Source organism: Rhinopithecus roxellana, chromosome 12 (assembly GCF_007565055.1).
Source record: "Rhinopithecus roxellana isolate Shanxi Qingling chromosome 12, ASM756505v1, whole genome shotgun sequence".
Lineage (NCBI taxonomy): Eukaryota > Metazoa > Chordata > Mammalia > Primates > Cercopithecidae > Rhinopithecus > Rhinopithecus roxellana.
In genome coordinates, this window is record NC_044560.1 from 38,288,662 (window position 1) to 38,316,443 (window position 27,782).

The window sequence follows — 27,782 nt, forward strand, 5'->3', positions numbered from 1 at the left end:
TAAGTGTAAACCATTGCTTTTAATGTTCTTTTCAATGATACGCAAAAAAAAAATCACACTTGATTTAAGAACATTCGTTTAAATTTAAATTCTTCACAAAACATAAAAATGAATGACCATTATATTGTAAACATGATCAAAATAAATCTTAGGCATGAAAAAAGAACATGATCCCCCAAAGCAGCACAAATCTCACCTCCTTCAGAGGCAAACATAGAGCAAAATTAACAAAAAGATATTAACAGAATTGACCTGTAATTATAATATGACATACAGAAAACTTTTTAACAGAGATGATCCCTAACAAGATTACAGTTATGAAAGATAATGAGGTGCCTTAAAATTTCCACTTGAAAATTTTGCAAAGGCTCATTGTTGGTCCGTTTAATTACTCAGGAAGATTTGATCTTCACAGGAAGCAGCTTCTAATAGCAGCTCTGGAATACTAGTTGTGACTTCCACTTGGAGGGTGCTATAGTAACAGTGCACAAGAAAATATGTTATTAAATATATAGGCCATAGCTTCAACTCCTCAAGAAGTCCTTTTACTGAATACTACCATCCTTTAAATATGCACTTTGACTGAGCTCCCTGTACCTTTATTTATACACCTGGTCTATTATAGGAACAGAAAAGCTTTAGAGCTCACAATGAGACCACTCTTTGTAAATATAGTGACCCCCATGCCCAAGATAAATCAGACACACACACACACACACACACACACACACACAATAATAAGACTTACTGCTGCCTTCAAAGCTTGATCTAGATCTTCCAGTAGGTCTTTCTCATCCTCTAAGCCCACAGACAGTCGAATCAGTGTGTCACTGATTCCAAGGACATCTCTGTCATTCTTAGGAACTGATGCATGAGTCATGATTGCCCTGAAAGAAGACATGAGCAAATTTTTGATCACTATATGGTGTCAGTGGAGGCATGTTTCTGTCTCATAAACTGCAATTACCCTCAAAATTTTTCTGCTCCAAATATCAAATTTTGCATACCCCTATAATTCACAGGCAAAAAAAGAGAAAATTATGAAACTTATCTCTTCTAGCTATGATTTTAAGTGAAAAGCAAGATTTTTTTTGTCTTTTTTATACCTTCGGTAAGATATGCTCGATCCAAATACTGAAAGTGTGTGTCAAGTACCCCCGTGCAGTAGGGTAAGGCATAGCCTCCTCAGGGTGTAGATTTCAATACCTGCCTACATGAGGCTTTGGCCAGAAATCATGTACTCCATGACCAACCTACTGGACTGCTTCTTACAAGAGATCTCTTGGACCAAAAGCCTGTCATAATTAGTTTCCTCTGGATCAATCCAGAGCTGGACCTTCTGAGGCACATCGGAGAAAGACCACCAAGAATCACCAGTAGCAACCACTAAGCATTCAGAATTCTACAATATAACTCCTGGCATAGAGACCTGGAAGGATTTTTCAAACTATCTAGCAGTTCATTACCATCATCAACAGATGTAAAGGAAAAGCACCCATATGTCAAGCACTGCAGTAAAAATTGGGAAACCAAGAAGAATGAGATGTTTTTTTTACCCTAAATAACAAAGCAGGAGCTAAAAACTATGACAATTCACAAAACAAAATAGTCTGTATAAACAATGCCAAACAAGTATAGACAAAAAGACTGCCAAAGTTTCAGGGAAGGAGAAATTTCCGTGAAGAATAATGGAGAGGCTTAGCGTCTCACTTAGCCCCAATATGTATGTTACAATCAACACTCTTCCTTTCCCTGCATGCCACCAGCAAAATCAATACCTAAGCTGCTTTCCCCTCTCTTACATGAGAGCCATGGGGAAAAAAAAAAATCTCAGTTGTGGTCTGAGTGATGGATATCTTCCTTTATCACGCTACTAAAGTGTTTAGACACAAACATCCATCTTAAAAATGTTCTGCCCTGTGAGACTCATAATTCCCTAAAAGAATGTGTACATGTAGAAATAAGAACTCAGGTCTCAGAGACCAACAAACTTGGATAAGCCCCTCCACATACTGGCTATGTGGCCTTATAAAAGTTACTCATCCCCAGTGCCTATTTCCTTATCTGAAATAATAACAGATGCACCGACTGTGTGCTTACTATGAGGCAGATACTCTACTAGGTGGTTTGCGTGCATTAATTCATTTTTTTAATGAATAAAAATTGGATATAACACCTGTCTTCAAAGTTTGTCACAGGCATTAATTTGAAGGAACATGTATAAAGTACTTCGAAGCACCTGGAATGTAGTAGAGATGCCTAATGAAAGATAATAGTTCATAGTAGGTGCTAACATTTATTTGGTACTTAGTATGAACCAAGGCATTAGCTTAGGGAGTTTTTTCCCATGTTCTCACAAAAAACCTAAAAGCTATGTAGAATGTTGCCCACATTTTAAAATCAAGGAAATTGAGATTTAGGGAGGATGAGTAACTTTTCTAAGGTCACAGAGTTATATGTGTTGTGAGGCTGGAAGACTAAGCTACTACACATTATCTTCACTTCCTGCCTCCCATATTGCAATGCTGTACTAGTAGCAGCAGAGTTGGGAGACACAGAATGAAGGGTCATAGAACAGACAAGCCCTGACCTAAATCCACCCATCCTCTGGCATCGCGGTTACAGCCTAAACCAGGGTGTCTGGGGGCCAAGCAATTTTAAACAAAAATCCCTACGTAAATCAGGAGAGATTTAAGACAAGAGAGTCTCAAGGTAATACACATTTCATTACTATGAAAAACAAACCCATTTCACATGCTGAGTGTGCCCTCTTGTGCATCCAAACTTACTAGCAGGCATCTTCTGGAAAGACTAACAAAAAGCTGTGTTACATGAATTATTTCAAGTCGTTATTTGAACATCTTTTTTTTTTTTTTTTTTAACTTTGTGAGACTGTCTGACTTTCTGTCTAACTGTAAACTCCTAGACAAAGACAGAAAATAGGCCTAAACTTTGGTGGGCCCTGACATTTCTCCACACAATGCTTGCATAACAAGTTATTCCACAAATGTTTATGAAAATGAAGACACAGAAATACACAGTATATATTTAGTATAGTTAAAAATAGTTAGGTTATGATGTTGACTTAACCCTGCAATAGTTACAACATATGGCCATAGTAGCATATAATAAAGGTAATATATATATCAGGAATGCTTGGTGGGACAGGTAATCAATAAATGGATAATCATTAATTTTTTGTTGTTGTTTTGGTTTTTTTTTTTTTTGAGACAGAGTCTCACTGCATCACCCAGGCTGGCGTGCAGTGGTGTGATCTCGGCTTGCTGCAACCTCGGCTTGCTACAACCTCCATCACTTGGGTTCAAGCGATTCTCATACCTCAGCCACCCAAGTAACTGGGATTATAGGCGTGCACCACCACGCCCAGATAATTTTTTCCTTTTTTTTTTTTTCAGTAGAGATAAGGTTTCACCATGTTGGCCAGGCTGGTCTTGAACTCCTGACCTCAAGTGATCCACCCACCTCAGCCTCCCAAAGTATTGTAATTGCAGGCATAATACATTGCACCAGGTCAAAAATCATTAATTATTAATCTCATTTTATGGGTTAAAAAATGGAAGTTTAAAGGTTAACTAATTGGTGGAAGCAGATCTCAAATCCAGATCCAGGCACCTTTTACCTCCCCTCACTGTTTCTGATGCAAACCCAAAAATGAAGTTGCTAATATGTTCCTGTGTGACACTTGAATCAATCAGCTCAACCTTCTGGATCTTTGTTTCCTTGCCTGTAAAATAAGCTGTTGTACTGTATGATCTTAGGCTGCTCCTTGTACCAATATCCTCTGATGCTTTGATAAAATTAGATGAATTGATTGGGTTAGATACTGAAGGGCCTGGTACTAAGTTAGGGTTCGGATTTATCTTGTACACAACATAAAGATATTAAAGGTTTATCCCATAGAGAACAGAAAACAAAAGATTTGACAGTATCTAGTAGGGCTCTTCTCCAATAATCAAGGGCATGGAGGAGTTTCATCAGAGACAAATTCTCTGTTTCCCAAAGAGCCTTGAAAAAAGCTTTTCTAGTACAAAGTCTCCAGTCCCCTCTAAGGCTGAGTAGGGTAGAACATGTGGCCCTAGGTTAGAGGTCAGAGGTCAGAGATCCTAGAATACAATTACTGCTGGAATCTCTTTTTGACAGAGCAGGGAAGGAAGCAACATTTGGGAGGACACCGCTCACTAACAAGTAGCCCGCCATGAGATTTTATCAGGGTCTCCATCTTGACAGGGTAAGAGTCCATTCTGATTAATGTCATGCTATTCTTATTGTTAAATATCTTGAATTATCCCTGACCTTGTCACATTTCTTTCCCAATCATTAAAGCTGACATCAAATTTAGAGTACTGAGAAAAACAGAACTATACTTACGGAAGCTCAGCAAGACTTTCGAATCCTCCCAAACTCTCAGCCAGAGTAAATAGCTACAGCAAAGAAAACATGAATTTAGACTTTCTAGTAAACTAAAAATACTAAAATCTAAAAATAAATGTTTTTAGGCCAGGCACAGTGGTTCATGCCTGTAATCCCAGCACTTTGGGAGGCCAAGGCAGGCGGATCACCAGAGGTCAGGAGTTCAAGACCAGCCTGGCCAACATAGTGAAACCCCGTCTCTACTAAAAATACAAAAATTAGCTGGGCGTGGTGGCATGCACCTGTAATCCCAGCTACTTGGGAGGCTGAGGCAGGAGTATCACTTGAACCCAGGAGGTGGAGGTTGCAGTGAGCCGAGATCATGCCACTGAACTCCAGCCTGGGGAACAGAGTGAAACTCTGCCTCAAAAAAAAAAAAAGAAAAAATTGTTGCATTCGAGACTTTGCTCTGTGGTTACCACATAAATAAAAAAATCTCTAAATGCCTCCCAAGTTATACATACTTCCTTGTTAATACATATCACTTATGAAATACATCCTTTAACTCCCTACTGGAACAGGAAAAAAAAAAAAAAAAAAAACACTTTTTATTTTGAGTGTGATAGTGTCATAAAACTTTACAAATGTTTTAAAAGTTACCTTGGTAACTGTATGAAATTAAGGTGACACCAGGAACACTTTGACTAATCTGGTAGCTTTCTATTAATCTATTCTGTAGTATTCAAACTGCATGAGCTCAAGGTTAAGCCCAGTGTATGGAGTTGGACAGGTCTCTTGCTCATGGCCCCTGAGAGCCTCCTCCTGGGTTTTTGAAAATTAGACAAAGGCCTCCCCTAGTCAGATGCAGCCTAGGAGGCAAAGGGTTTGGAAAGCCATTCATAGGATGGATTTTTAGAACAACCCTTGTGCAGTGCACTAACTGCATGCTACTTCAAGGTTTTACCTATTTCATCGGAAAAAAGGGGTTCACTTTTAAATAAAAGCATTGTGTCTCTCAAATTGATTGTAGTATGTAGAGAGTTAAGTAGATGAACATATTTAGATGTCTGCTACTGTGACACTGTTGTTTAAGTCATTTTCAACCCAATGCATTTCATGATAAAGAGGTTTGAGTGTAACCTGCAGATACAAAAACATTATCTGACTTGAGTGGAAGTGAGAGATAGTGAACTGCTGTAAGGAGGCCTTACCTCTTACAATTTTAAACCTATTTTCTAAGTTTACCTTTAGGTTCTTGAGGAAAATTTCAGCATGCTGAAGAGTGCCCTTAATATAAAAGGTGATCATCCCTGTACAACCTGTACACTGACGCTTCGCCAACTCATGCTGTGGATGAGAGGGCAGCCCTGTAATCATAAGGTATCAGAAAAGTCTTATTTTAGAGTCAAACATGTAATTTTTGTTTTTTGGGTTTTTTTTGGTGGGGGGAGAATTTTTCACTGTCTGCTTAAGTAAACTGCAAATAAGCCTAAGATGAGGATTATGCCATGCTCACATCTGGCTGCTTGCTCGAGCCCCTATCTCTCCAGCTTTATGTTGCCTCATCTTTTCTACCCTCTTCAGCTTTCTTTACACCAGTACCACTGCACTCCCTTTCATCTCAGGACCTTTGCCCATGCTGTCCCTTCAACCTGGACTTCCCTTGTCAATTATATCCTGTAATTTCTCGTTTAGTATCTGTCTTAGCCACCAGAGTTGCTCCATGAGGGCAAATCCGTTTCTTTTGTTACTAATTGGATCCCAATTCCTAGTGCAAAGCCTGGCTCATAGCTGGCAATTAATAAACATTTCTTGAATAAATCTCCAATACCTTGTCTATGCCCTTTTAACCAATGCTGCCCATTCTTCATGGCACAGAATATATATCAATCAACAGCTCTTTATCTAAAGTACATTTAGGGCATTTAGTTTCACATGTATTTCGCTTTGGTTTCTCTAAATTCCTTGTGTAGAGGGACCAGTCTTAATTTTCCTATATATTCTAGACGCTAAATCCTTCAAAAGGTTCTAAAAATAAAAGAACTACTTAGGACTACCACAGCTTAAAAGACTGGTAAAAATAAATTCAGCTAACTCCACAGAAGCATTTCTGGATGCTGGAAGAGGTGAAGGAATACAAATACAGAAGAGAACCTTAGGGGGCTGGGCACAGTGGCTCACACCTATAATCCCAGCACTTTGGGAGGCCAAGGCTGGCAGATCACCTGAGGTCAGGAGTTCAAGACCAGCCTGGCCAACATGGTGAAACCTTATCTCTACTAAAAATACAAAAAATAGTCAGGCATGGTGGTGGGCACCTGTAATCCCAGCTACTTGGGAGGCTGAGGCAAGAGAATCACTTGAACCCGGGAGGCAGAAGTTGCAGTGAGCCAAAATTACACCATTGCACTCCAGCCTGGGCAAGAGTGAAACTCCATTTCCAAAAGAGACAGAGACAACTTCAGGGGAATTTTGGCACCTAATATCAAGTCTCAACTGGAACAAACCTCTATCAGATTAAAGTGAGAGTTAATGCTGAATGGCAGACTGACAAGATTACAAGCAAATCAACTGAAAAGTCCAATGTTAACATCTTTGAATAGATACACACAAGCCTTCAAATCACAGACCACCACAGGAACATCAAATGCATAAAAATAATTTTCTAATATCCAAGCATCCACTAGACTAGAGGCAATACAAGGGTAGAGACCATGTCTATCTTCTTTCCACCAGACCCACCACAGAGCCTGACACATGGCAGTGCTCAATAATAAATGAACATAAACAATACGTGAAAGCACTTAACTTAGAAATAAATGTTACATAAACACGATGCTCAGGATAACTGCTGAAATCCTAGTATAAGCATATCTGCTTAGAAATCAAACTAACATACCAGGATAAATAACATACCAGGATAAATAACCTTTTCTACCCCAGGATTAGATTCCAAGAACTGGGCAACTGCCATTCCATTTTTGAAATGCTTTTCCATTCGGACATGTAGAGTCTTCAGACCTCGATTGCAGAGGTAACAATCAAGAGGAGATGGAACTGCTCCAAGAGCTGCAAAAAGAAAATATCCTGGATTAGTTTGAAGGCAAGGTATGGTCAAGAAATTATCTGGCTTCTCTTTTTCATTATAGTGACTCTCAGAAGCTAGGTGTAAAGCTCAATGTTAGAGTTCTGGGAGGAAAATAATATATCAAATCAGAAGCACGAGAACAAAGCATAGAATTGCTTAGAGAAATTTACTTTAAAATGAGGGGAAGCAAATATGCTGAAAACTAAGTAAAAGCACAATGATATAAACTTCTCAAATATGAAAATAAATAGTCCTTTCTATGATTTTAATAAAATCATAAATTGTGTGTAGCCTAACCTTGTATTTCTTTGAAAAATTATTTTAACATACAGAGAAAAATAGCAGTTCAAGTCTTATTATTACTGAATATTCTACTAATATTCCATTTAGCCTTTGTGCAAAGCAGCCAATGATTTCACATACCTCCGGGATATATCCTTCATTTCTACTTTTTATAAACCAAAGGATACTTACCAAGCAATAAGTTTCAGTTTCCCTCCTGGAGGACATTTTTATTCCTAATTATGTTTATATCTTACCTGTCAAATCACAATGGTTTAATCCTTAACTGTACTGGAGATAAACTAAGCAATGTAAATAGGAAATGGTGTTTAGACATCTGTTGAAAAATTTAAGTTGATACTATAAGTGCTATTTAAAATTAACCATTATTCCTGATATAAAATGTATAGTATATGAAAGCCCTCATTTCAAATGTAATTTTAAAAAAGAAAAAAAAACCCATTAAGTCTTGAAACTAAAAATTCACTAGGGCTTTATCAAATTATGATCATAATTAAGATGGACATGAAAATAAAAAAACTCATTTCTTATGTCATAAAGCCTTGCTACGCTATAACCATTTTTTTTTTTTTTTTTTTTTTTTTTTTTTTGACAGTATCTCACTCTGTTGCCTAGGCTGGATTGCAGTGGCACGATGTCAGCTCACTGCAACCTTCACCTCCCAGGCTCAGGCAATTCTCCTGTCTCAGTCACCAAGTATCTGGGACCACAGGCATGTACCACTGCACCTGGCTAATTTTTTTGTATTTTTGGTAGAGACAGGGTTTCGCCATGCTGCTCAGACTGGTCTCAAACTCCTAGGCTCAAGTGATCCACCTGCCTCAGCCTCCCAGTGTGCTGGGGTTACAGGCATGAGCCACCGTGCCCAGCCTACTATAACTATTTTTATAACACTTTCGTCTAAAATCAGAAAAAATTGTTCTGGCTGGGCGCAGTGGCTCACGCTTGTAATCCCAGCACTTTGGGAGGCCAAGACAGGTGGATCACCTGAGGTCAGGAGTTTGAGACCAGCCTGGCCAACATGGTGAAACCCCATCTCTACTAAAAATATTAAAAATTAGCTGGGCATGGTGGTGAGCACCTGTAATCCCAGCTACTCAGGAGGCTGAGGCAGGAGAATTGCTTGAATCCAGGAGGCAGAGTGGTCATGAGCCGAGATCACGCCACTGCGCTCCAGCCTGGGTGACACAGTGAAACTCCATCTCAAAAAAATAAACAAATAAATAATAAAATCAGAATTTTTCTCCTCTATTTTTCATTTCTTCATAAAGTATTAGAGTGCCATCACTTCACAACACTTAGTGGAAATATAAATATCAAATGTAGTCACTGAGAGAATCATAGGGAATCTGGACTTTTTAATACTTACAATTTTGCAAGAAACGAAGTCTATTATGAAGTCTTTCACAATTAACAGACACCAGGCCCATTACAACGTCACTGTGGCCTAAAAACGAAAAACAAACAAAAAAAGTTTCAGTTAGAAACAATTTATATTTACTCTTTGTTTTATAACTTCCAAAATGTGATTTTCACTTGAAAAAACTCTCAGGGAAGAAGCTCTATAAAATAAGTTTAAATAAACGTTATTCAATTGGACAGCAGCAAAAGCTATGTCTAAAACAATAAAATAAAATTATATAAGAACAAAATGTTTCTTTAAGGTGTCAGCAAGATAAAAGCGTAACTTTTTACGGTCAACTTTAATCCTCTTCTCATAAATCATGAGCATAGTTTTGTGTACTATAAACGAAATCCTACATTTAATCAAAGGATTTTTTTTTTACTTTCTACATGAGTCACAGAAAAAAAATCTACAAAATAATCAAAGAAAAGGGATCAAAAGTCAAGCCCTATGCTATTTTCACCTATCCATGGAAAAGAACATTCAAAGTGTACACTGTACGCATCTTACCATTCATGTATTTTGTTGCAGAACACATGCAAATATCAGCTCCCAGAGCCAAAGGGCGCTGAAAGAAACAAGTTTTTTACTTAGAGAAACCATTTGAAAATATGCTTCATTACCTGCCTATCTGCAATTGTAAATTTCATTCTTATTGTAATCAATACTAACTTTGCAAAAATATGTGCATCTTAAAATTTTCCAGGATCTCTGATATTATTTCTCCTTTGCCTCCCTCCCACCAAAGAAAAATGTAAAGTATTGAATCCAGTCTTTAATCTGAAGGCAAAAGTTTATTGGAAATAGAAAATAAGCCCAGGTCGACCAGTCTCTTGAACCTGTTTTTTTATAGCAGTTGCTGACAGGACTCTAAATTTATTACCTACAGTAGAGCCACTGGTATTTTATGACTCATTAAACATGTAAAATAGTTGACATGAACATTCAGCAATTTTTATTAGAGTAAGTATAAACTCATCTGCTGAGATTTTTATTCATTAAAACCTCATGACGTATGCTGTGATTATTCACATTAGGGGTTTGTCATGACTTTGATTCTTAATGGATTCAACCAACTGTGGATGGAAAAAAAAATGAATGGTTAAAAAAAAGAATGGTTGTGTCTGCATTAAACATGTACAGACTTTTTTCTTGTCATTAGTTCCTAAACAATGTAGTGTTAACAACTACTAATAAAGCAGGTACATTGTATTAGGTATTATAAGAAATCTAGCTGGCCGGGAGTTGGGGAATGGCTCACACCTGTAATCCCAGCAATTTAGGTGGCTGAGGCAGAAGAATCGCTTGAGACCAGGATTTTCAGGCTGCAGTAGACCATGATCAAGCCACTGCACTTCAGCCTGAGTGACAGAGTAAGACTTTCTCTTAAAAACAACAACAAAGAAAGAAATTTGCTGGGGCAGGGGCTCACACCTGTGATCCCAGAACTTTGGGAGGCTGAGGTGGGTGGATCACTTGAGGCCATGAATTCAAGCCCAGCCTGGCCAACATGGTGAAACACTGTCTCTACTAAAAATACAAAAAAAAAAAATTAGCTGAGCATGGTGGTACATGCATGTAATCCCAGCTACTCAGGAGGCTGAGGCAGGACCAGAAGGCGGAGGTTGCAGTGAGCTGAGATGACACCACTGCACTTCAGCCTGCTCTGCGACAGAGCAAGATTCTGTCTCAAATAAATAAATAAATAAATTTGTCTGAAATTGGGAGAATTAAGAAAAATAAATAAGAGAAGGAATTTTTTAAAGTGTTTTCTTTCACCTAATTTTCCTGTAAATCAATCCTTTAAGTCATGGAGTATAATGTGATGTTCAATACATGTGTAATTGTGCAATGATCAAAAACAGGGTAATTAGCATGTCCATCATCTCAAATATTTATCATTTCTTTGTAGTAGAAACATTTAAAATTCTCTCTCCTATTTTGATATACACAGTATCTTATTTTTAACTCTGGTCATCCTTTTGTACAGTAGAACACCAACACTTATTCCTCCTTCTAATTGTAACTTTGTACCCATTGACCATCCTCTGTCCTGCCCACCTCCACCCTCCCCTCCCTAGACTCTGGTCACCACTGTTCTATTCACTACTTCTATGAGATCAACATTTTTTACGTTCCATGCATGAATGAGATTATCCCATATATGTCTGTCCGTGCCTGGCTTATTTCACTTAACATAATGTCCTCTAGGTTAATCCTGTAGTCTTAAAATGTATTTGTTTACAATGAGAGTGAAAGGTGTAGACTTTCCACTTAACAATACATTGTCAGGCCGGGCGTGGTGGTTCATGCCTGTAATCCCAACACTTTGGGGGGCCTCGGTGGGTGGATCACTTGAGGTCAGGAGATCGAGACCAGCCTGGCCAACATGGTGAAACCCTGTCTCTACTAAAAATTCAAAAATTAGCCAGGGGTGGTGGTGGACACCTGTAATCCCAGCTACTTGGGAGGCTGAGACAGGAGAATTGCTTGAACCGGGGAGGCAGAGGTTGCAGTGAGCAGAGATGGCACCACTGCACTCCAGCCTGGGCAACACAGCAACACTCCATTTCAAAACAAACAAACAAAAAAAAAAAACAAAAATACATTATCAACATCTTTCCCTTTACATTTTCCTAAACATAGAACAGTGTGTGTTTATTCCATCCTCACTAGAGCTGTTTAGTCTTTGGAAGATATTAGTATAGGTGGCTATGGGGACTTTTCACTTAGGGTATTTCAAAAATAGGATGCTTTAGGTAAAGTATTGCCCAAAGCACTTACTGCATATGTGTTTGCACATCTCTAAAGGGATGGAGTCAAAGTAGATGAGGCCTAAGGTATTTTCTAGTGCTAACATTTGTAAACTCTACAGCCAAAAGAGAAGGAAAAATAAAAACCAAATCACTAACACCTGCTGATCTCATTATCTTCTGAGAATCATGCTACATACTTTATATAACCCAGGAAAGCACTGTACAAAATACTTTACCTAACTCAATAAAATCAGTACCTTTATGGCTCTTATCATACAGGTGAGGAAAGGGTACTAAGAAAAATGAGATAGATCCCTCAGATTAAAAAGCTGGTAGAGTCAGGACTCACACCCAGACTGCCTGACTCCAGAGGTGCTAATCTGAAACTTCATGCTGGTAGGTCTATTTTGCCTTTCATGAGACTTACAGAAGATCCAGAGGACAAAAGACTGGGAAGAAAGAGAATATATTCCGTTTTCATGAAGGTAAGACAATGAGAGGATTTTTTTCAGGAAGATTTGCTTTATGGAAACAACACGTGGCTACTTAGGGATAATGTGATTCTGAGTAATTCAACTAGAATAAATCCAAATTGAAATGAAGCAAATTCCAATCATTGGCATGAGGAATGTGATGTGGGCTTCAAAAAGATAGAAAAACTAGACCTATGTTAGTGATGGTAATAGGAGAAGGAGGGCCAGGTTTGATGAGTAACCTGGGCAGGGCCAGGCTACAAAACATATGCAATCTTTTGGGGAATATACAGGACTCACTGTGACTCAGCTAAAGCTATCCTATGCTGTATTAACTGGCCTAATGTAAGCGGCATATGGGCTAAGGAGTTGTAATAAGGAATATTACACTGAAAATCACCTGGGACAAATAGACGATGCCAAATAGACAATGCTAGATTTTTCACTTGGAAACAGATTGCTTTACCTGATAAAATCAGCAATCAAGGATACATTATGAGCCAAAGGCAGATGGCCCATGAAGCTGTCTGGATGCAATGTAGGCAGGAAATGTGCTTTAGGAAAGGAAAATAAACCATGACAATGCCTTCAAATAAAATGGAGGAAGGTGAAGAGCAGGTTTATAGAAACTGCCCAGGGAGTCGGCCAGTCACATGGAAGCAGCAACCTGGATCAACTTCAGGGACCCAGAACAGAAGAGGGGGGAAATGTAAACAATAAAACCTGTAAACATCTGCCCAATTGAAGAGCCAGAGAAAATGAGCTGGGTTTCAGGAACTCTGAAGAATAAAGATGAACTACAGGAAGCGTACTAAGTATGACAAGGTACAGGCAGGAAGAAAAGAGCAGGAAGAAGGTAACTCCTAACAAAGAAAGGAAAGAGTTGGGTTACTCAGAGGAAAGAGAGGGAGAACCTGTGGGGAAAAGGCAGGAAACAAGTTAATTATAAAGAGATCCCAAAGTGATCTACAAAAGAAAGCAAAACAGAAAAGAGGATGAAACTAGACACAAGACAGAGAAAAAAGGAAAGGATAGAGGATGTATGGGAGGGGTGGTCTGGGGAGGAAACAAATGCAGAGGGCTAGGTATGGAGAGAAATCATTAAAGAAAACTGCTATGGTTTGAACACTGTGTACTCCAAAATTCATAGTTTGAAATCTAATCACTAGTGTGATTAGGAGGTGGGCCTTTGGGAGGTGATTAGGGTGATCTGTGCCTGATATGATTTGGATCTGTGTCCCCACCAAATCTCATGTTGAATTGCAATCCCCAAATGTTGGAGTGCAGCCTGGAGGGATATATAAGGGTGGATATATCATGAATGGTTTAGTACCATCTCCCCTTGGGACTGTCCTCACAATTGTGAGTTCTTGTGAGATTTGGTTGTTTAAAAGTGTGTAGCACCTTCCCCCTCGTTCTCTCTCTTGCTCCCACTCTGGTCATGTGATGTGCCTGCTCCCCCTTTGCCTTCCACCATTATTGTAAGTTTTCTGAGGCCTCCCCAGAAGCCAAGCAGATGCCAGCATCATGCTTTCTGTACAGTGTGCAGAACCGTGAGCCAATTAAGCTTCTTTTCTTTATAAATTACCCAGTCTCAGGTTATTTCTTTATAGCAGTGTGAGAAGGGACTAATACAATGCCCTGATAAGAGAGGCCCCAGAGAACTGCCGTGTCTCTTCTACCATGTGAGGACACAGTGAGAAGGCTCCATCTATGGACCAGAAAGCGGGCCCTCACCAGTCACTGAATCTGCTGGCACTTTGATTGAGGACTTCCCAGCCTTCAGAACTGTGAGAAATAAATTGCCGTTTATAAGCCACCCAGTTTATGGTAATTTGTTATGGCAGCCCAAAGAGACTAACACAAGAGCACTATAAATACTTACAGCTATAATGTAAAATAAATAAAGTAAAAGTTCAAAATAATAGTAAGTTAAAGAGATCTAGGCATAGTATATGGAGTGCTGAAGGAATAAAAACTAGAAGAGAAATAATATGTATAACATACACTGAAATCATTGAGCATCACTTTTCTTTTATAATATATATAAAAATATTGAAGGTGACTGAAAAATATGATTGATTTGTAACCAATGCATAAACATTCAAGTCCTTACTATGTATAAGGAATTAGCAGATACAATCACATAATAAGGCCATTTCTTCAGAGTTTACACATCTTAAGAGAACTGGTAAGTTTTAACAAATAAAAAACACAAATTACCATAGAAGATATTAACACGTTTGAAAAGATATTAACTAATAGTAGAAGAGGTCCAAATTTAATTCTCTGTCCAATAAATAATTAATGATGATTAGATCTCATGAATTTGATCATGATTTTAATTTAAGCAAGTCCTTTCTTTCCTAATTACAGATATATGTTATCTAATAATTGTGCCAAAAAAAATTATTTTCATTTACCTGGAAATACGGCGACATAAAGGTGTTATCCACGACCAAAATAATGTCTCCATGCTTATGGACAATATGTGCGCAGGCTTCAATGTCAATCATCTTCAGGATGGGGTTTGTGGGGGTTTCGATCCAAACAAGCTAAAATAATTCAGCAAATAACAATAGTTTGTAAAAATATACTTTACAAACATACATCTCATATATTGTAACAATCTGGGAAGCTACATTATATAATGGAAACACATGGGTGATGATGTTGGGAGGTTCAAACCTGAATCCTAGCCTTACCTACACATTTCTGAGGCCATAGGTATGAAATGTATCCTATTGATCTGTATAATTCGGTTGGTAATACCTATCTTACAGAATTTTTGTAAAGATCAAGTGAGATAATGTACATGTAAACAGAAAAGTACTGAAGTTAATTATTATATTTTTCTTCAAAAAGAGAGTGTATTCCAAAGACATAGCTCGGTGTCTGGAAATTTTGTTCTCAAAGATAAATAACATAGATTGTGTAAGAATACATCCCAGAATTTTAATGAAAGAGAATTATCCCTATGATGCCAAAAATATATTTAATATGAACTTAATGCCAGAAACCCTGGCTACAGAATAAGCACCTAAGACTTGAAGAGCATGGGCTTTAGACTAAAGAAGAAAAGTGACACCCACAACAGAAAAACTGGTTACCACCTACTTAAAAAGTAACAATGACCTTTTTATCTCAAAAGCTACCACATTTCAGACACATAGTAGATGCTTGATAGTTATCAAAAAGACTGAAGAAAATAATTCTATTTGTTGAACAAAATGCCATTGTATTGAATTACTTTTTTTTTTTTTTAAGAGGCAGGGTCTCACATTGTTGCCCAGGCTAGAGTGCAGTGGCATGATTACAGCTAACTGCAGCTTCAACCTCTCAAGTTCAAGTGATCCTCCTACCTCAGCCTCCCCAGTAGTTGGAACTACAGGCATGTGGCCATGTCCAGCCTTTTTTTTTTTTTTTTTTTTTTGCAGAGAAAGGGTCTCGCCATATGTCTCAAACTCCTGGCTCAAGCGATTCTCCTTCCTCAGCCTCCCAAAGTCCTGGTATTACAGGCATGAGCCACTGTGCCCAGCTGATTCTTTTTTTATTACCTATTATTTAAATGGGCAAGGGATCTGGTTTAATACTCTTCTGACTAAATTTAGAGTTTTACTCTGGAAAAGATAAGATGGTTAAAATAATACATATTCTACAAAAAATTTTGAATTATTTAAAGAATCTATAAAAATTATTCTGATAAGAATTTATTATTCCTACTAATAATAAAAAATAAATAAATAAAAAGTAGGTTTTACATGGACTTAGACATTCTACTTCAAGTGAAAAACCTGATATTTCAGGAAGGAAAATGTATTAATCCAAGTTGGTAGAGTCACTATATAAGGTTCTGTTGACAAGACCTACTATATTCACAATTTGCTTTTCTCCCTTAGAAAGATTCAGACCAGGGCCAGGCATGGTGGCTCATGCCTGTAATCGCAGCACTTTGGGAGGCTGAGGCAGGTGGATCACAAGGTCAGGAGTTCGAGACCAGCCTGGCCAACATGGTGAAACCCCCGTCTCTACTAAAAATACAAAAATTAGCTGAGCATGGTGGTGGGTGCCTATAATACCAGCTACTCGGTAGGCTGAGGCAGGAGAAACGTTTGAACCCAGGAGGCGGAGCTTGCAGTGAGCCGGGATCACGCCATTGCACTCCAGCCTGGGTGACAGGGCGAGACTCTGTCTCAAAAAAAAAAAAAAAGAAAGACTCAGACTAGCTATTTTAATGTGTCTTTTCTCCCAAGCAAGATAAAAAACAAGTTCTTCTGAAAACAAACCTTAATTACCGAAAGCTCAACCATGTTAATGTGCAAAGTAATTATTTGTACATGAAAAGACATTCATTTTTTAGCATTCATTGCAACATAATCTTTGGTACAATTCTAACCTTTAAATCATTAGCAAAAAGTTGTAAACAGCTGACTTATAAAAGACACTGGTCCTTCTTTTATCCACACAGAATTTAAATGAGGTCGCAAGAAAGAATATCACATATGCCATTCACTCAGACACAAAACACCTTCCGGTGGCATACAAACTTCCCAGGATGGAAGCTAAAGATTGCTTGTGGCCCTACAAGTATCTGGGCAGCATCCCTTACAGCCCAGCAAAGCCACTGTGCTTAGGGTTCGGGGGTTTGGCAGGCTTCTTTTTCTATAATCCAATCTCTGTGATGACTTCTGTTACCAATACTATTTTGGCTATGCAGTTAAGAATTAGGTGCTCCTGCATAGCAATTTTTTTTAACAATTACCATGTATCCAGGAACTGTACTAAGCATTTCATATGCATTATCTCATTTGATTCTCACACTCCCCTTTCTATAAAACCAGTATAATTATCTCCATTTTGCAAATGAAGAAACTGAGACTTTGGTTAAATAATTTGCCCAAGATAATACACCAACTAAGATACAGAATTAAAATTTGAATTCCACTCCAGAAACCATGTACCACCATCATGCTATAATACCCTGGAGATGACAGTCTATCTTAATTTTGTTGATGTTTCCAATGGCATATAATAAAATTTGTTATTCACATTAAATTATATCCTCTAGTAAACAGAAATGATGAAAACAGAACATCAAAGGAAAAACAGGCAAAACTGAAAACGAGCTGAGTTACCTTGGTTTCTGGTGTAATCGCTGCCTCTAGTAATTTGATTTTGGAACAGTCAACAAAAGAAATCTTTAATCCAAATTCAGATGCCACCTGCCTGAAGTACCTGTTTGTACCTGAGACAGAAGAGAATCAGAAAAAATGGAAAGAACATTGCATTAAGAAACATTCATTCCTTCTACATATAAACACAAAATATATGGAACTCTCAGTCACCAAGAAAAATGCAACTAAAAGCACTTCTAGTTTGGTCAAATAGTTTGTCTATCTGAAATAGTAAAGAATAATAAGATTTGTTCTTTAAAGGCTCAAGAGTCAAATAAAACGCACTTGAGATCCAAAAGTAGCCTGAAGCAAATAATGTTTCTCAAAACATCCAGTCTCCACTAAGTGACATGCTTCCTGAAACAGCCTATCTTTTTAAACAATTTCTACCTAGTTCTCAACTGTAAACTAAATGAACCAATGTCAATGAAATGTTTGAAATAAATTTCAAAATACTTTGTAATAGAAAAGAATTGGTTACTATTCTTTGTATTTTTTCCATCTTTTTGTTATGTAGTTCTGAAAGTTTTAATTGATAAAATGAGACAATATAAATCAAACTACCAGATTTTTACAGTGAAAGAGGATAAATCATTTGACTTAAAATAATTTCTTTTACAAATACACCTGGATTTGATTTTTACACATAAAAACTTAAAGAAAAAATTGATATTGATACTCAATAACAACAACAACAACAACGACAAAAGAATATTCTGTCATTAACGAGAAACTAGACTTGTGATGGTATGTAGACTGACCCTAGGTAATATAAAATAGAAAAATAACGTAAAAAGTTCTTTAAAATCAACAAGTTTCAGGATTTTACACCTATGTTTGCCATGAGACTTTTATAATGCATTATAAAAGTATTTAAAGGTTTAAGATTTCTATAATTTCAACTCAACAAGTTAATATAAGAAACTAAGATAAAATACAAAACATTGTCCAAATTTCTGAGGGATAAAATGATTACTAAGAGTAAGTCCCTTCCTTAAAAAGGGGTCCTGGAGGCCGAGACGGGCGGATCATGAGGTCAGGAGATCGAGACCATCCTGCCTAACACGGTGAAACCCTGTCTCTACTAAAAAAAATACAAAAAACTAGCCGGGCGAGGTGGCGGGCGCCTGTAGTCCCAGCTACTCGGGAGGCTGAGACAGGAGAATGGCGTCAACCCGGGAGGCGGAGCTTGCAGTGAGCTGAGATCACGCCACTGCACTCCAGCCTGGGCGACAGAGCGAGACTCCGTCTCCAAAAAAAAAAAAAGGGGGGGGTGCTAAAGCAGGGGTCCCCAACCCACAGGCCACAGACAGGTACAGGTTTGTGGCCTGTTAGGAATCCAGCTGCACAGCAGGAGGTGAGCAGCGGGTGAGCATTGTAACTTCCTGAGCTCAGTCTTCTGTCAGATCAGCGGCAGCATCAGATTCTCACAGGAGGAAACCTACTGAGAACTGCTCATGCGAAGGATCCAGGTTGTGTACTCCTTATGAGAATCTAACTTTCGAGGGATCTAGATTGCATGCTCCTTATGAGAATCTAAATAGCGCCTGATGATCTGAGGTGGAACAATTTCATCCTGAAACCATCCCGTCCATGGAAAAACTGTGTTCTACAAAACCGATCCCTGAGGCCGGGCACGGGTGACTAACACCTGTAATCCCAGCACTTTGGGAGGCCGAGACAAGTGGATCACCTAAGGTCGGGAGTTCGAGACCAGCCTGACCAACATGGAGAAATCCTGGCTCTACTAAAAATACAAAGTTAACCAGGCATGGTGGCACATGCCTGTAATCCCAGCTACCCGGGAGGCTGAGGCAAGAGAATCGCTTGAACCCAGGAGGCAGAGGTTGCAGTGAGCCAAGATTGTGTCACTGTACTCTAGAGCCTGGTAACATGGCAAGACTCCACCTCAAAAAAAAAAAAACCGGTCCCTGGTGCCAAAAAGGTTGGGGACTGCTGTTTTAAAGGACTTAGTGATTTAACTTTTTGTTCAGATAGGAAATACATAAAATGATAATATTCTAGAAATCACATTTTAATTATTTGGAAGCATCTGAAATATATGTATATGTATATTCACAAAATTCCTTGCTTTTGTTTTAAACACAAAAATCAGTGGGCTTAAAGGCAAGGGCAAACCTGTCTTCTCCACATTCACCACTTTAAATAGCTAACATTTAATCTCTTTGGAATGTAAGTTCTTAAATATAGAGCCATAGATGGGCTTCAGGGGTTCAATCCGTGAGACCCCCTAAAATTAAAATGCTAATCACTGAGTGTAGTCTTAAGAATGTTTTTTGGGAAAAGAGGCCCATATCTCTCAACAAATTTTCGAAAGTTTCCCTGGTGCCAAACAAAAATAAAAAGCAAAAGGGGATATGTGGGGTTGAGCTCTTCAGAGTAACCTGAGTTGTAGTTCACCTTTATTACAGGTAAAAAGTAAGTTACAGGAGAACACTGTCTTTCTAAACCTTATCTTCTCTAGAGCAGAACATGTCTGCAAGTTGATCAACTGCTATGTATTCATTCTAGCGCCTTAAATACTATTCTTATTAAATAATCTCTGGCCAGGTGAGGCGGCTCATGCCTGTAATTCCAAAACTTTGGGAGGCTGGAGAGGGAGGATCACTTGAGCTCAGGAGTTCCAGACCAGCCTGACCAACATGACAAAACCCTGTCTCTACAAAAAATACAAAAATTAGACAGGTGTGATGGCACATGCCTGTGGTCCTGGCTGTTCAGGAGACTGGGGCACGAGAACCATTTGAACCCAGGAGATGGAGATTGCAGTGAGCCGAGATTGCAGAACTCCACTCCAGCCTGGGTGACAGAGCAAGATCCTGTCTTAAAATAAACAAAAAAAATAAATAAATAATCTCTCTTATAAGCAGTTCCAGAACACGGACCCTAAGTGTTTATGCTCCTCTTTTGCCCAGTCTGGGAGAGCATAGAGGTGCCCATCACACCTGTAAAATATAATAAATAACCAAAAATACTGGCAACATTGTTAATATTAATTCAGGGCTCACTTTCTTATCTGTAAAATACAAGTTTACACAACATAAACGAGAGGGGTCACCTACCTCCATATACATCATCCACACAAATAATTTGGTCTCCTGCTTTTAAAAGATGGGTAATAGTTACAGTGGCTGCTAAACCTGAAGCAAAGGCCAAACCTAAAATAAAAATCAAGTTAGAGTAAGCTGAAAAGTCAGGTCTATAGGTTAAAACACACCTCCAAGTATTTACCTGACTTACTTCAATGCAGATAGGGCAGCTATCACTGCTGAGTTGCTAGAGGCCCCTGATTAATACCATTACAAAATCTCCTTTTCTATTTCAAGAATAAGATATCTTTAAAATAAAAAATACATAATGTGGACAGATACTTTTGTGTTAAGTCAATTTTGCCTTGGTAATAACATTTCTCTGAAACACTTCAAGAAAATAATTCTTTACAAATATCTGAGATAAAAGACCTATTGCCAGTTAAATTACAGTTTAAAAATAGCAAACTAAAGGAATTTCAGGGCGGGCATGGTGGCTCATGCCTATGATCCCAGCACTTTGGGAGGCCAAGACAGGTGGATCATTTGAGGTCAGGATTTCATGACCAGCCTGGTCAACAGGGTGAAACTCTGTGTCTACTAAAAATACAAAAATTAGCCAGGCATGGTGGCACATGGCTGTAATCTCAGCTGCGAGGGAGACTGAGGCAGGAGAATCACTTGAACCCAGGAGGTGGAGGTTGCAGTGAGCCGAGATTGCACCACTGTACTCCAGCTTGGGCGACAGAGGGGAACTCCATATCAAAAAAAAAAGAAAAAAGAAATTTCAAACATGAAGAATACAGCAAAGATATGATTCAGACATTCATCATATGAAATATGCAATTCAGGAAATATTTTAACAAAACTCGCATCAGACCTGAGATTTGTCTGATAAGTGTAATCACAATGAATACACAAGACTCTCTTCATGAAAAAAAGAAAAAGTTTAGGGAGTTAATCTCTAATCTCTGACAGCACATTATCAGGAATTATTGACCACTGAAAATAAACTTTAGTGCTATTCTTAAGCACAAATTATTAGGTGAATAAAGCAGAGGCTAAGAAAGTTTAGGCCAAGTGCGGTGGCTCACATCTGTAATCCCAGCACTTTGGGAGGCCGAGGTGGGCAGATCACTTGAGCCCAGCAGTTCGAGACCAGCCTGGCCAAAATAGAAAAACTCAATCTCTACTAAAAATACAAAAAAAAAGGCTGGGCGTGGTGGCCTACTCCTGTAATCCCAGCACTTTGGGAGTCCAAGGCGGGAGGATCACGAGGTCGGGAGATCGAGACCAGCCTGGTCAACATGGCGAAACTCCATCTCTACTAAAAATACAAAAGATTAGCTGGACATGGTGGCAGGCACCTGTAATCCCAGCTACCTAGGAGACTGAACGAGGAGAATCACTTGAATCCAGGAGGCGGAGGTTGCAGTGACCCGAGATCCTACGATTGCACTCCAGCCCGGGCGACAAGAGCAAGACTCTGTCTCAAAAAAAAAAACCAAGAAACCCAAAAATATTAGCCGGGTGTGGTGGTGCACACCTATAATCCCAGCTACTCAGGAGGCTGAGGCAGGAGAATCGCTTGAATGAGGTTGCAGTGAGCAGAGATCGTGCCACTGCACTCCAGCCTGGGCAACAGAGTAAGAAACCTTGTCTCAAAAAAAGGTTTTATGCTCTAATTGGTGGTGTTATTAAATTTAATTTCCATTTATTTATTTATACTGACAGTTTCAGATGAAGATTGTTTTCACACAAATAGTACATAATAAATGTAGTATTAATAAATGTAGTATTCATGTGAATTTTTTCCTTTATTCATTTGTCCTCTATTCATATGTATTTTTACCTGATGATTACACACATGCATATTATACCAACTGAGGGACCTTGGGCAAAGAATTCAAAATCAGTAGAACAGGAATTCTGAACTACCGAATCTGTTTCTTTTCATTCCACATTCTGTGCCTCTATGGTTTTCTCCATACATTTAAAAATAGATTCTAGACTGTGAAATGGAAATTACTTACAGTACTTAGCCCCATCCAGTGCTGCCACTGCTTTTTCAAGGCAATTCCTAGTGGGATTTCCAGAACGGCTATATTCAAAACCCTGAAGAAAACAAGTTTGAGTTCATCCTAAGAGATTTAAGTTTATTATCAGAGTCCTAACATGGACACCTACAGTTTCACCCTACCATATGAGTTTCTATTCTTTAGTCATGATATGTCTTGCTTTAATACAGAAGCAGAAGAGTGCTGTGGCTATAGTCTCTGAAGTCAAACAAACTCTATGTGAATTCTGTATCTGCCACTTATGAGGTGCACGACACTAGGTAAGTTACTTCACATTTCTAAAAGTCAATCTCAGTATCTGTAAAATGGGAATGAAATACAGATGTCTAATTCATAAAATTGTTGTGAAAATAAAATGAGATAATGCACAAATTCACTACATGTTTCCTGGCACATGCTAATCACTAAATAAATGGCAGTTTTTATTATTAGTATTTTTATTATATTAGACTCACCTTTTTTCATTAATCTGGAAACATTAGGAAAAGGGACTTGCATGAGCCAACAGAATAAACCTAATTCTAACCTGTGTTTCATTTCCTAAGAAATAAGTGATTAAGTGATACAAGTTTCTTTTGTTTTAAGGATAGGACCTCCCTCTATTGCCCAGGCTAGTGTACAGTGGGGCAATCACAGCTCACTGCAGCCTCAAACTCCAGGGCTAAACAATCCTCCCATCTCAGCCTCCTGAGTAGCTAGGACTACAGGTGCACATCGCCATGCCTAACTAATATTTTAGTTTTATTTTTTGTAGAGGCAGTCTAGCTATGTTGCCCAGGCTGGTCTTGAACTTCTGACCTCAAGCAATCCTCCCACATTGGCCTCCCAAAGTGCTGAGATGATAGGTGTGAGCCAACTGTCAGGCTGATTCAAGTTCTATTTAGCATACAACAGGAAGTTATGATCAGATCCTACAAATACTCAGCATTCATTCACATCTTGGCTCTACAAAAGCGGCTCAAAACATAGGGAGCAATTCCTGGCAAAACAACTCCACACAATACTTTTTAAAAATGTGCATTCCTGTAATCCCAGCTACTCGGGAGGCTGAGGCAAGAGAATTGCTTGAGCCCGGGAGGTGGAAGTTGCATTGAGCGGAGATCGTGCCACTGCACTCCCGCCTGGCCAACAGAGTCTGTCTCAAAAAAAAAAAAAAAAAAAAAAAAAAATGCGTTATTCTGCTCTTACATTTATGGCACCCTGCTAGCTATATTCATCCAGTCATTCTATTAATCCTTATGACTGAGAAAGTGAAGCCAAATGTAGTAGTACCTAGAGAGTGTCAAAACCAGATTGCAAACCAAGGATTTGAACATTAATTAGAAGTCCTATAATTTTCTCCCTCAGCTTCACATCACACACAACAAAACACAACACTCTTTCACCTTTGTTTCTGATTCAGAAGCTCCCAGTATTAATAATAATAACTTTTTTTTTTTTTTTTTTTTTTTTTTTGAGACGGAGTCTTGCTCTGTCACCCAGGCTGGAGTGCAGTGGCCGGATCTCAGCTCACTGCAAGCTCCGCCTCCCAGGTTTACGCCATTCTCCTGCCTCAGCCTCCCGAGTAGCTGGGACTACAGGCGCCCGCCACCTCGCCCGGCTAGTTTTTTGTATTTTTTAGTAGAGACGGGGTTTCACGGTGTTAGCCAGGATGGTCTCGATCTCCTGACCTCGTGATCCGCCCGTCTCGGCCTCCCAAAGTGCTGGGATTACAGGCTTGAGCCACCGCGCCCGGCCCAATAATAACTTTTAAAAGTTTTGTTGCTATGTGCCCTTGTCTATGACAAGTTGAGCAGACTTTTTTTTTTTTGAGTGGGAGTCTTGCTCTGTTTCCAGGCTGGAGTGCAGTGGTGCAAACTCCACTTCCTGGGTTCAAACGATTCTCCTGCCTCAGCCTCCAGAGTAGGGACTACAGGCATGCCACCACACCCAGCTAATTTTTGTATTTTTTTAGTAGAGATAGGGTTTCACCACGTTGGGGAGGATGGTCTCGATCTCCTGACCTCATGATACCCCTGCCTCAGCCTCCCAAAGTGCTAGGATTACAGGCGTGAGCCACCGTGCCCAGCCTGAGCAGATACATTTTACAGGGCTCTAGGATATCCTTACCACTCCCCACCATCACCTTCTTACCATGACCTGCAGCTGCACCCAGCAGATTAAAAAAAAAAAAAAATGCTTGGATTCGTGTGGCTTCTGCCACAGAAAAGTACCTTACATTTCTCATTCAACTCTTCAAATTCCCTTTAGTGGTCTTAACTAATTTTTAAAAAGGGCCGGGCATGGCGGCTCATGCCTGTAATCCCAGCACTTTCGGAGGTGGATCACCTAAGGTCAGGAGTTCGAGACCAGCCTGATGGTGAAACTCTGTCTCTACTAAAAATAAATAAATTAGCTGGGCATGGTGGCGAGTAGCTGTAATCTCAGTTACTCGGGAAGCTGAGGTAGGAGAATTGCTCGAACCCAGGAGGCGGAGGATGCAGTGAGCCAAGATGGCACCACCGCACTCCAGCCTGGGCAACAGAGCAAGACTCTGTCTCAAAAAAAAAAAAAAACATAAAACATAAAAAAGATACTAAGCAAGAGTTTTTGTGGATTTAACCATCCCTGCTGGCTTCCTGGAAACATTTAACTATTAATATCACACCTGAATGGTTAACTTTTGCACTGAGTTCCAAAGCTTGGGCAGCTACACATTCATTAAACCCTACACAAGAAACGAACTGCATGTTTGAAAGAGAGGCTGTGAGATGGACGCGGTGGCTCACACCTGTAATCCCAGCACGTTGGGAGGCCAAGGCGGGTGGGTTACGATATCCAGAGTTCAAGACCAGCCTGGCCAACATGGTGAAACCCCGTCTCTACTAAAAAAAAAAAATACAAAAATGAGTCAGGCGCAGTGACAGGTGCCTGTAATTCCAGCTACTTGGGAGGCTGAGGCCAGAGAATCGCTTGAACCCGGGAGGCGAAGGTTGCAGCGAGCCACAATTGCACCACTGCACTCCAGCCTGGGCGACAGAGTGAGATTCTGTCTGAAAAAAAAAAAAAAAAAAAAGAGGAAGAAAGAAAGAGAGGTTGTGTACATATTTTGATTCTAAAATACAGTAAAGAGTATTCTAAACCAGTTGTAGAAATGGCCTTAGAACTCTATCTCACAAAACAAAGGACTGTCTATAAGGATTTTCCTCAACTTATATAACACACTGAAGTGGTTTCCAAAGCGTAATCAAGGCTTTGGACTTGCAGACTTTAACTAATTCTTACAAATCTCATAACTTTTAAATTCCCAAGACCCATCAAATATGCCACCAAAAGGGAAAAAAAAGCTATGTGATTAGCAAAGAGGGCTCTTTCACAGGCTTTACAGATCATTCATGTATGACTCTGGGTCAGTTCCTTTTCTATAAAAAGTACGTAATACCTGTCCTGCCCTCTGACCTGGTTGTTGTGAGGATCAAATGGAAATAGTGTAAATATGAACATCATGAAAAAACAAATTACCATCGAGTAATTATTATGTACCATACAGCCTTAAATACCTCAACAACTTATGTGGTAGGTACTATTATTATCCGCATTTATACAGGATCAATCAGAGGCTTTCATAGGTTAAATAACTTGCCCAAGGTACCCCAGCTCAGAAGAAGTGGTGTCAGAATACAAAACTAGCTTTTGACTATAAGACTTGTGTTCTCTTTTTGTTGCTGTTTGAGTTGGAGTTTCGCTCTTGTCGCCCAGGCTGGAGTACAATGGTGAGATCTTGGCTCACTGCAAGCTCTGCCTCCTGGGTTCAAGCGATTCTCCTGCCTCAGCTTCCTGAGTAGCTGAGATTACAGCTACCCGCCACCACGCCCAGCTAATTTATTTATTTTTAGTAGAGATGGGGTTTCACCATGTTGACCAGGCTGGTCTCAAACTCCTGACCTCAGGTGATCCACCTGCCTCAGCCTCCCAAGGTGCTGGGATTACAGGCGTAAGCCACTGCACCCGGTCATGACTTGTGTTCTTAATCACTAAGCCACAATGCTTAAATGATGCAATAGGCTAAATTGTTACTAGCATTATTAGAGATAGCATAGTGTAGCTGAGTGCCTAAGAGTTGGTTCCTAAAGCAAGCTCAAGTTTCTGAAGTTTGAATCCCAGCTCCAATACTTACTAGTCTAAGGCTAGTTACTTAACTCCCTAAATCTCAGCTGTTTTATTAAGAAAAAATGAGGATTCGGTTCAGACTAGGGTTGTTGTTAGGATTAGATGAGACAATACGTGTAATACACACGCTATATACAAGTATGTATTTGGCACATAGTAGATACTCAATAACTATTAATACAGCTACTGGGAACAATCTTAATTCTCGTCAAGTTATCAGACCCTTAATATTTTTTAAGCTGACTCCGTACTACATCTTTAAAATTTATGCTGCTAAAAGTAACTCAAAAAAGTTAGGACCTTCGGTTTTTAAATGCAAATTTGTCAAAATCACGTGAATTTCAGGACAAATCTATATGGCAAGTTGGACAAACGGCTTCTTCCATTCCTACTTATCAAAAGAAATACGGTCACTGGACCATCCGATACAAAGCTATACTGCAAGAATTACAGTGTAGAAACATCTTTCGGTTGCCTTCCTAATTTATAAGTAATATTATAAATTACTTACATGCCTTTCAAATTCATAAGCCATCTTTGTTTTCCCGCCCAACTGTGGACAGCCCCAGACAGACTCAGCTCACCGAGTGCTGGCCGGGCGCCTCTTGCTTGAACGTGGTGGACAGTGAGATGAGGGGCACCACAGCCCTGGAGGTCCATTGCTCTGGTTCCTGGCCCACGTGGATGGCCTGCGTGGCGAAATGTTGGAAGTGAGGCAGGAAACCTTGTGAGGAGGCGTCTTTTTCCTGCATGCTGAACCGCGAAAGGAGAGAGGAAAAGAATCGGGAAGCCGGGTGACCGGGGTAGGGAGAGACAGAAGGATCAGCCGAGAAGGAGCTAAAGCACGCAGGAAGAGCCGACAGCGAGCGCACTAAAGCCGGACAAGGCGATTATGGGGTGGATTTTATTAGCCGGCCGGGAGACAAAATCTCACG

At 39.4% G+C, this 27,782-nt stretch overlaps 1 protein-coding gene across 2 annotated transcripts; it reads right to left on the reverse strand.

Annotated features, from left to right (window-relative positions):
- On the reverse strand, positions 1-27,782 carry CTH (cystathionine gamma-lyase). 2 transcript variants are annotated; one of them, XM_010358673.2, is made up of 12 exons: positions 27,432-27,782; positions 22,654-22,735; positions 20,654-20,749; positions 17,532-17,641; positions 14,820-14,951; positions 9,678-9,735; positions 9,132-9,209; positions 7,288-7,440; positions 5,617-5,738; positions 4,390-4,442; positions 749-887; positions 1-472 (listed from the first exon to the last, which is right to left on the reverse strand). In XM_010358673.2, exons 1-12 carry the CDS (start codon positions 27,597-27,599, stop codon positions 446-448), a joined length of 1,218 nt encoding a protein of 405 aa, XP_010356975.1. In that variant the 5' UTR covers positions 27,600-27,782; the 3' UTR covers positions 1-445. The 2 variants fall into 2 exon arrangements, with proteins under 2 accessions (XP_010356975.1, XP_010356976.1); XM_010358674.2 differs by lacking the exon at positions 22,654-22,735 and having other exon boundaries at positions 27,432-27,748.